Source organism: Meleagris gallopavo, chromosome 1 (genome assembly GCF_000146605.3).
Source record: "Meleagris gallopavo isolate NT-WF06-2002-E0010 breed Aviagen turkey brand Nicholas breeding stock chromosome 1, Turkey_5.1, whole genome shotgun sequence".
Taxonomy (NCBI): Eukaryota; Metazoa; Chordata; class Aves; order Galliformes; family Phasianidae; genus Meleagris; species Meleagris gallopavo.
In genome coordinates, this window is record NC_015011.2 from 190347406 (window position 1) to 190357564 (window position 10159).

At 53.1% G+C, this 10159-nt stretch overlaps 2 protein-coding genes across 2 annotated transcripts in view; one reads left to right on the top strand and one right to left on the bottom strand.

Annotated features, from left to right (window-relative positions):
* Positions 1–4054, top strand: part of PGM2L1 (phosphoglucomutase 2 like 1) — a 25593-nt gene extending 21539 nt beyond the window's left edge. The window contains exon 13 of the mRNA XM_019612453.1: positions 520–4054. Within this exon, the coding sequence (XP_019467998.1) occupies positions 520–622 (103 nt within the window). The 3' untranslated portion in view covers positions 623–4054. The remainder of the gene's footprint in view (positions 1–519) is intronic.
* A 3820-nt stretch (positions 4055–7874) lies between these two features.
* TPBGL (trophoblast glycoprotein like) overlaps positions 7875–10159 on the bottom strand; it is a gene marked incomplete at its 5' end in the record, with an annotated part of 2667 nt that continues 382 nt past the window's right edge. The window contains one exon of the mRNA XM_019612110.2: positions 7875–10158. Coding sequence (XP_019467655.1) covers positions 9747–10158 — 412 coding nt within the window. The remainder of the gene's footprint in view (position 10159) is intronic.

Consider the following 10159-nt stretch of genomic DNA (forward strand, 5'->3'; position numbering starts at 1 on the left):
CCTGCCCTCCCTCACCTTCCAACCATTCCCCCTGTCCTGCTGTTATCTCCCCTTTCCCAAGAGCTGACTCCCCTCCTGTCTGCAGGCTCCCTTTAGGTCCTGCAGGCTGCACTGAGGTCACCCCGCAGCTTCTCTTCTCCATGCTGAACAAGCCCAGCTCCCTCAGCCTGTCTTTGCAGGGAGGTGCTGCAGCCCCTGCTCATCTTTGTGGCTCCTCTGGACCCTCTCCAACAGCTCCCTGTCCTTCTTGTCCTGGGGGCTCTAGCCCTGGACGCAGTGCTGCAGATGGGGCCTCAGGAGGGCAGAGCAGAGGGAGACAATCACCTCCCAATAGAGAGGGAAGCCAGTATTTGTCAGATGCTGAAGCATCCTCATATTGTTGAACTGCTGGAGACACACAGCTCAGATGGAATGCTTTGCATGTAGCAAATCCATCCCCCTCAGCTCTTGCTTTTCATTTGGTTATTTTTCGAGTCCTGGTGTTCCTCAGACCTCTGACATCTCTCTGTTGTCTTCCAGTGACAGATCTGTGCTGGAAGAAGAGCGTCAGAAGCTCGTGGAAGCTCTGATTGAGAACTTTCTGGAGCCTGATAAGAACGGACTCATCTGGCGCTCAGCTTAGCTGTCCTGCAGCTGGTGTTGGAAGGAGCCACTGTGCTGCACCGCGTCCAACCAAGGAACCAAGAACAGAACTCTGTTTACTGTGTGCCTGTGTGTGTGTTTGTTTAAACCAGCAGCTATGGTTTTAGTCTGTTCAGAAGCAGCATTCTTTTGTCAGTTGGGATAAGCAGAGAAGGGTGGAATGTACTGCCTGGAATTTGCCCTGTAATTTCCCCTTCTTTTGACCAAAGGCTCGTTGACCTTCGCAGCGCCAACAAACTGCCACAGCAGGGTTAAAACAGTTGGTCTGTGGCCACTGATTCTTGTCTTAAACTGCTTTCAGGTATCCAGGACACCTTGGTTGGAAGTGATCACCCCGAGCTGACAAAAAGCTCTGCTTCTTCGTAGCTGTTGTGTGTGTGTGTTGGTGGTGGTGTTCCAGCTCTTACATCCCAAATCCATTCAAGTAGAGTTCAGTGCTTTGCATACCTGGTTGAGGCAAGTTGCTCCAATTGGACATTTTCCACTTAGTTTGTATCCTTCTCTTGGTGGAGGTGCTCTCCGTGCGTTGTTTCTTTCCTATGTGTATCTCCAAACACTTGCTGGGGTGTGAAACAATAGTGGCAACACATGCAGTCTGGTTTTTGGGTTATTCAGTAGGAGGCCGTCCTGGAGCTTCCAAAAGGACAGAGACCCACTCACCTTTGGTTAAACTGCCTATTCCGACTGCTGTGGGCTTTGTAACCCCTTCTTGTCCCACAGCTCTGAAGGGACTGGAATGATTTTTTTTTACTGAAGGTTTCAGAAATTTAATATCTAAAACACCAACTGGGGACTTGTTGGGTTGTGATGGCTTGAAGTCATGCTGTCTAGTGAGGGAAACAAAACAAAACAGGGGGAAAGAAAGGAAAAGTGAGATGCAGACACTCTCTATTATTACTGTCTTTTACTAACTCATATTATTTGTCATATGTGATAAACTCACTTCTGCTAGAATAGCAGTTTGCCAATACTGTTGCTCTTTTTAGGTTGGTTTTTAGCAACCAGTTTCCTATCTTGGCTCGAGCAGAAAGCAATCCTGCACATCACTTCTTTTCTGACAGATGCTGATCCAGAAAAGTGTACATTTCCCCCAGTTCTGAAGTAAAGCAACACGTTCAGGAGGAATTGGGTATTGATGATTGAGGATCAAAATGAAGTCAGCCATCTTCTGGACGTCTATCCACTCACTTCACAGCAACTAAACAAGAGGAACAGATAAACCCAAGCACTCAGGTTCTGTATTGAAGGTTACGTGAGGGGAACCCAAGAGGCACCGAGGTTAAAGGTGTTGTTTTGCCACTGTTGTTGACCACCCCGTTTGCCCTCCACCCATCGTGCCCTTTTTGTGGCTTCGTGTGCATCGCATCCAAAGGGCTCTGAGGAGCTCTGGGTGTCTGCATCTGGGCGTTGTGGGGTGTTGGTGCCCACAGCAGCTTTGCACTATGGTGAGGGTGTGAATGTACGTGTGCTGCAGAAGGTCTGTGTCGCACAAATGTTTTGGTAACCCCCCCCCCCCTATTTATTTATTTGTTATTTTAAGGGAAAGCGTTTCCAAATGGTTCCGCAACCGAGTGAAGTGTATCTAATGCCAAAAAGTTGGGTTGTTTCTTTTTCCCCCTTCTCAGTTGTACACGTGGCTGATGTGATGAGAACGGGTGAGACGTTTATCCTGGGAGTGTACTCATTGCTCTGTGCAGCTCTGGGGAGGTGTCATAGGTGTGATGGCACATCCTCACTGCAGGGCTCAGCTCCGGGTCCTGCCCTGACCCAAAGGAGCTCTGCCCTCGGGCAGCACACTCCGATTTGGACTTGAGCACCTCCTGGCAGTTCAGATGAGGGCAGCTCACACGTGGTTGTATTTTCCATCAGCATCCTTAGCAGCTGGGTGCTGCTCGTGGTGTGAATGCCTGTAGTGAACATACAGCATCATGAGCGCAGTGCCCGGGATTCTCCTCGTCTGTAGGTGTTGAGCAGTAAGCTGTAGATGTAGAAGTGCTTCTGGAATGACAGGCAAAACATACTGAATGTATTTTAAGGGTATCATTACTATTGCTGTTTGTAAACTGCTGCTACCATTGTTTTCCTGTACCATGTTGAACCGTTGGATGTATTTATACCGTTCCACTTGAGGAACTCTTCCTCTCCTCCCTGACCCCTCATTGCTCCGACTGTGAAGGACTGTAACTCTCCCCTTGCATTGCCCTGTGACTGTGTCAGAGTTTGTTGGATTTGTGCACAATCTCCTTTCAGCTCTTGGCTATTCTTTGCTGCCTTCCAGGCAAGAACAAAGGCTTTCCAGACTCGAGCAGGAAGCGCTGATCGAACAAATGCATTCTGATTATTGTTTACGAGGCTTTCAGTTACAGTGCACCTTTTGTAAAGCTGCAGCCATCAGCTTGACCTGCGATCCAGCTGCCCGTGGTTTGTGTTTGTAGCATTTAGGAGGGCTTATTTTTGTCTTTTCTCTTTTTGCTGCGACAGACCCTATCTCACTTGGATACGTGGCAGAACTCTTATTTCCAGGCTCTCAGAGGGGATCTGTGTAAGAACAGAAGACTTGCCAGGCAGAGTTTGGTGTCTGTGTGATAGAGCTTGCAGCCAGCTGTTTTATTCTAGTTGTGATGCAGTGGCCAGACCTTGATTTACATAGCTTCAGGTGGTATTCATGTCTCCCTGCAACTCTAGAGGACGCTTCTTACCGTGGCGTGAGTGAAGCAAAGGAAGGAACGTGTCTGACATGGCAGGGTTGTTCTGGAAGCCCAAGTGCAGCTCTCACTGCAGCTGCACAGCCCTGCTGTGTTTGTGGGCCCATCTGCTTCCCCTGCCCTTCCTGCAGCACGGACTCCAGCAGCAGAGAGCGGTGCAGGAGCTGCGATCCTGTCTGTGTTGCTCTCCTGATGCCCTCAGTGCCTCAAGAGGGAAATCCTTGCTTGTATCATTCACACAGGAGACAATTAAAATGCAGTATTTTTCAGTTTCAGACACTGAGGTGATGTGCAGCACTCGGTAAGCACTCCAGAATTCACACTCCATGCTCCAGAAGCGCTCGGTGGCACCTCGTGCCCCTCTTTGGCTCCTGGGGGTTTCAGTTTGGTTTAGGAAAGGGACTGTTTGCATGGTGAGCCCTGGATTCAAGTCTGGATGGCAGGTTCCTGCCTTTGCCTCCTCAGAGTGGCTTTGTATGCAGGGAGGGAAGCAGCCAGAGCTGCACCACTCTTATCTGGAGTCCCGGTGAGTTCTGCATCTGTGCTCTTTTTATCCAGTCTCTGTTCTGTACAATTATGGCATATGACCGAGTGAGAATTTGCACTTTTCTGAAGTATTTCTGTGTGTATTGCTACGTGGATTTAGCTGAATGAAGTGTTACAAATAATAAACTGTTCTCTTGGTAGTCGCAACCCTTTGCGCTTCATCAGTGTTTCTCAGCTGAGCTTTGTTGCCTCCGAACAGAGCTGGTCTTTGCCTCGGTGCAGGGGGGATATGGGCTGAGAGGTGTGGGTTTTGGGGGCAGGGATGCACTCTCAAACTGCTGAGCAGCACAGAGGGGGGGTGGGAAGTCCCTGCAAGTGGATTTCCAGCTGCAGGTGGGTTCCTGTTCCCCGCAGCACCGCAAGAGCAGCGTTTCCTAAAACTGATCCAGTGTTTCCTAAAGCTTCATCCTTGTGCTGTGAACTCAGGAGGAAGAGAATTGATGTCAGATTGCCACCTGAGGCGGAGGAGGGAGCAGCAACGCAAGGGCTCTCCGGTGAGTGACACAAAAGGAGAAGTTTCTTGGAGGTCATGCTTTTAAACAGGCTTAGGTGGACGGTTGGGGCTGTGGAGCACATGGGCAGAAGCCACAACACATCCGGGAGGGTTCCTGCATCCCCCAGGGACGGCTGTGCATTTCATCCCCAGGAGATCTGCGCTAATCCGTGCTTTCTTCTGTCTGGACCGTCATCCTCCCATCTACCCACTCTCTGCATTATGCCCTGTGCCGCTCTGCCAGTACGATATTTGCTTTGCAAGGAGATTCCAGCATCCCCCGCAGCTCTCTGGGTGCAGAGGTGGGGTTCTACATGGGCAGGGGACGAAAGGAGCAGCAGAAGGGGCCAGGACAGGGCCAGCAAGAGGGAGCTGAGTCCATCTCCACCCACCTGCAATAGCAGGAGCGGGCGCTGGGTGTCCCCACCTACCCGTAGCCGGGTCCTCGGGGTGCAGGGACAGCAGGGCTGCCTGGGTTTGGGGGGCAGAGAGAGCAGGACCCCGGGGACAGGCTCTGCTGATCTTACCTCCTCCAAATCATTCTCCTCCAGCGTTCTCATCTCCAGATCCCCAGTCTCCTCCAGGAGCTGCAGCATCCCCAAGTCTCTGCCCCATTCCTGAGAGCACACGTGGGGTCTGGGGGGATCAGAGCATTGTGTAGGGACACGCTGAGGCTGGTGAGTCCCAGCAGTGCCTGGATTCACATTCACATCTTGGCAGTGTAAACCTTAATTGAGTAACCTAATTAATGACCAGCATGCCAGCCCACGTGTCTCTCTGTGGGCTGACACCCGTCTCCCTAAGCCTGTGTTCTGTGGTTTTGTTACCCTGTCACCATGGAAGGGGACACAGGTGCTGCTGTGGCCGGGATTCACATGTCCTCATGGTCCAAGGCAAGGAGAACCTTAAGGTTGTCAATGAAACAGCTCTCAAGCAGAGGGAAATCTGCTTTGTTGCATGAATCTGTTTGCAAAAGGTCCCCAAACCCTGGTCCCTGGGTCTTTGTCCTGCAAGGGATGGAGCTCCTGGGGTGTCCCCAGCTCCTCACTGAGGGATCAGCCAGGTGGGTGCAAGGGTTGCGTGGGAGATGGTTGCACAAAGTGTATGGAAACTCACCTGAGAGCTGCCAGCTTGGGCCATCCCAAGCCAAAGGTCTGTCCAGAAACTTGCCCATGAGGATGGAACAGGCTCGTCCTGCCAATGAGAGCAGCATCTGCAGGGGTTTAAGTTGCAGCTTCTCTACTCACATCTTACTGAGATGATTTTGGTTCCTCTTCATAAAGGACAAGGAAACCTCCCCAAAAGATCCCACCTGTCCCCAGTGTACCAACAACATTGAAACAGCCTGGAACACGGGTTATTTTGGAAGATCATCCAGATGGAAGCTGATTATGGAAGACCCATCCATCCCATCTGCTTGAGGAAAGCACTGGGTAGACACGAGCACACCGAGGAACCCACCTCCAAGGAACTCTCCTGTCAGGTTGCTTTTATTTTGGCACTCATGTTTTTGGTGCTTTGTTGCCCCTTGACATGAAACAGAGGGATTTCCACCCGTGGCACTGATGTCTGGGGGCTCTGGGGGCTCAGGCACCCAAGGGATGAGGTGAGTCCATGCTGGGACATGAGGAGGTGCAGGGGGAACCTCCAGGGTTCAGATCCCTCAGCCCTGAGTGCCAGAGGGATGGGGGCTCATCACCGAGCTGAGCGTGCCAGTGCTCAGCAATGCTTGGAGGTGGCAGCTCCTATCCCCAGCTTTATCCCAGCACAATTAATTAGAAGGGCTGGGTCCTGGGAACATGGCTACTAATGACCCTTGGGGAGGCAGCAAAATAGGAATACAAAAACCCATAGCATTTTTCATCTGATTTGTCACCGTTTCCATTTTCCCTTCCTGAGCTGACCCTGACAGCAGCACAGCCTCTGTACAAATACACAGACAGGATCCAGTGTCATCCCAATTTCTTTGGGATCCACTCGGTTTCCCAGCACAGGGGCTGCGTCCTGTCAGCTGAAGGTCTGGACTCTGCCTCTATGAGTGCCCTAAGAGAGAGTAGCAAAGCACAAACCCTGCAGTGCCATCAGGGACATGGTGCAGATGAGCTGCTGGGTTGCTGTGCTTTTTCTGCCTGAATACCTCACTGCTCTCAGCAACGTTGTCTGTGCCTCAGTTTCCCCACTGCAATAGAGCAGCAGCTCCCATTTGCTCTTCCTGGAGGGAAAAGTCCAAAAGGTGAGGGTTTGTTTTTTTTTTTTTTCTCCCTTTGGAGATTTCAACGAGCAGCCTTCCCTGCACAGCCCTGAGATCTGCACCAGTAGCACCAAAAGCACTGTTTTTTGCCCCATTTCGTGCCCCTGCTGCATGGCATTGCAGATGCTGCCAGGAAGACGCATGGTGCTCCCTACAAACCAAACATCTCACAGCAGAGATGTGGCCACCCCATGCAGCCCTGAGCACTGAAAACACACAGGGAGAAATAAATAAATAAATAAATAAAAGAGAAAGGAGGAGAACCAAATCTGGGAAACCACGATGGGTCTCAAAGTTTGCGTTCTCTCAGCACATGTCTGAGTTTGTGCAACCAGAAAGGTCATTCTGAGCCTGGGCAAAAATCGTGCTTCCTGCATTGCCTCCTGCATTACACCCTTCATCTCCTCCTGCATCTCCTCCTGCATCTCCTCCTGCATCCCCTCCTGCATCCCCTCCTGCATCCTTTCCAGCATCTCCCCTTGCATTTCCTCCAGCACCCCCTCCTGCATCCCATTCAGCATCTCCTCCTGTGTCACCCTCTGCACCCCCTCCTGTTTCACCTCCTGCATCCCCTCCTGTTTCACCTCCTGCATCCCCTCCTGTTTCACCTCCTGCACCCCCTCCTGTTTCACCTCCTGCATCCTCTCCTGTTTCACCTCCAGCATCTTCTCCTACTTCACCTCCTGCATCCTTTCCAGCATCTCCCCTTGCATTTCCTCCTGCATCCCCTCCTGCTTCACCTTCAGCATCTTCTCTTGCATCCCCTTCTGCTTCCCCTCCTGCACCCCCTCCTGCATCACCCTCTGCGTCCCCTCCTGCATCCCCTTCTGCCTCCTCCTGCCACCTCCACACTCCAAGGCTTTAATGCTCTCAATTTGCAAGATCCCAGCAGCGAAAGCAGTTGGAACCAGAGCCCTCAAGTTCCTGGAGCAGGAGGAAAGCCCTGAAGGGAAAGATCCCCCAAAACAGACAGATTTCTGCTGGAGCACCCAGGACACTCACTTGGATTCACAGCACTGTCTTCCTGCGTGAATACAGCTAAGTGCAGCCCCACCCCTCTGCACCAGCTCCACCGCCCCTATCAGAGGGCAAATACAAAGGGAAAAAATGCAAAGTAATGGGATGCACAGGATGGAAACAATTGCTCTAACTCCTGGCAAAGTTCTGCAGAATTAGCTGCCTGGTGCAGGAGCTGCGTACACACAGAGGGGAGCAAAAAGCCCAGAACGCATCACAGCTGCTTCCTTCCTCATTTATCAACCTGACATGCTGAGTAACAGCTGCTCCCTGCCAAACCTAGCCAGGGCTCTGTGCATCCCAAATCCAGGCACCTTCTTGTATCCTAAGCCCAGGCACCTCCAAACATCCAAACCCAGGCACTGGCACCAGGGACACAGCCCAGTCTTCAGGCTCCAAGCATCCCAAACCCAGGCACCTCCAAACATCCCAAACCCAGGCACTGACACCAGGGATGCAGCCCAATCCTCAGGCTCCAAGCATCCCCAACCCAGATACCTCTGAGCATCCCAAACTCAGGCATTTCCAAGCATTCCAAACCCAGGCACCTCTGAGCATCCCAAACTCAGGCATTTCCAAGCATTCCAAACCCAGGCACCTCCAAGCATCCCAAAAGCAGGAACTTCCAAGCATCCCAAACCCAAGCACCTCCTTGCAATCCAAACCCAGTGCTTCTGAGCTTCCCAAACCCAAGCACCGTGGATGCAGCCCCATCCTCAGCCCTCCCTGGCTAAGCACACAGAAAGGAAAACCCCCATGGATTGAAATGCAGCCAATTCAGCCCTTACTGAACTTTGGCACCGTGCCACGTCACACATTCATTTGGAATTGCCACGAGTGGCAGCCCTGCAGCTCTGCCTGCTGCTTCTCTGCAGGCACAGGTGTCTCATGAGTGATGGAACAAAAATGCTCGAGCAACCCAAATTACTTCGGAAACCCACTACTGGGATGAATTACCGAGCCCCTGCCTTGCTCACAGGGAGGAATTAGGGCTGAGCTCCATGCACGAGTCCTGCAGAGCTGCACTGCCTCCCCGCTGCCCCCCGGCAAAAGGAGTTTCTGAGCCCAACAAAACTCTGCACCTCCGGGAGCGATTGGAAATCCAACCATAATGGCACTGCCTGAGCCAGACGACATTTGGAAACCACTCTATAGAAAGCAGACGCTACAAGGGATGCGGCTTTTGGTATATTTGCTCTAGGATATCATAACAGGCACGGTTCTAAGCAAACACGGGCAGGTGCATGAGAGCCGGAGCATTGGCTTTGTTCATTATGATGATATGCTGTGACATCCGGGGCTGGGAGAGGGGTTTGAGGCCAAAGGAGCTGCCCCAGTGCCCTGGGAACATGCAGGCACCTGCGGGGTGATCCCTGCATAGCTGTGTCCTTTTGTGCCTGGGAGGAGGTCGGGGCTGGGAGAGCTCAGCGGTTCGTGAGGAGAGCGGAGCGAGAAACGAAAAGGGGAAAAAAGAGAAATCGAGCAAAGTTCTTGCATTAGTCAAATAGAAATCTAATAGGAAAGAGCTGTACATGGTCAAAGTCGAGTCCGGGCTCCGGGAATGTCCAGGGCAGGTTCAGATATGGCTGCTGCTCCCCGGGATGTGCGCAGTTCACACTCGTGTCTGCAGTGCAGGGAACTGGGATGGGGTGATGTTTGGGGACTGGCTCGTCACCACGGTGTCCCCGTGATTGCCCCTGATCCCAGCACTTGCATGGGGACAAGTGGACGGATCCAGAGATGGGATGGAGCCCCAAGGGATGATGCTGCCTGCTCGGACGCAGCCCAACGGAGCACTCACAGCATCCCTAGGACCAGTTCTTCCTCCAGAGCTGCACCGTGGCAATGGGATGGGGACCAGGAGGGCGCTGGGGATGGAGTCAGCTGGAGGGAGGACATCGTGATGCCATCAGAGCCTGGGCCGAGCAGGTCCGGAGCCCCCCAGGAGATGATGCTGCCCACTTGGATGCAGCCCAACGCGCGCTTTGGATCTCTGGAGCAGCACCGTGGCAACGGGATGGGGATCAGGAGGATGCTGGGGATGGAGGCAGCTGGAAGGAGCATCTCGGGGTGCCACCAGAGCCCGGTGATGTCAGAGCCCGGGGGTGCCGACGGCGCTGGCACGGTGTGGGTCTGCATCCTGCTCGTAGCGGTAGTGGTAGCCCTCCATCTGATCACGGCAAGCTTCCCGCAGGTTGTGCAACCAACGCTTGATGCCGCGGCGGTTCAGGTAGAGCACCATGAGGAAGACGATGCCGATGAGGGCCAGAACGATGCCGAAGAAGACGTAAGAAGCTGTCTCCAGCTGTCCGGCCTCACCTCCCTCATCGGCCGAGCAACCCAACCCTTCGGGCCGCAACCTCAGCACCGCCGTCCCGCGCAACGACGGCGGTTTGGAGCACTGCAGGCTCCTCGCATCGGGCACGCGGGCGGCGGACGAGCGCAGCCAGGTGAGCAGCGGGCGCAGGGCGCAGTCGCACTGCAGCGGGTTGGACCCCAGCGACA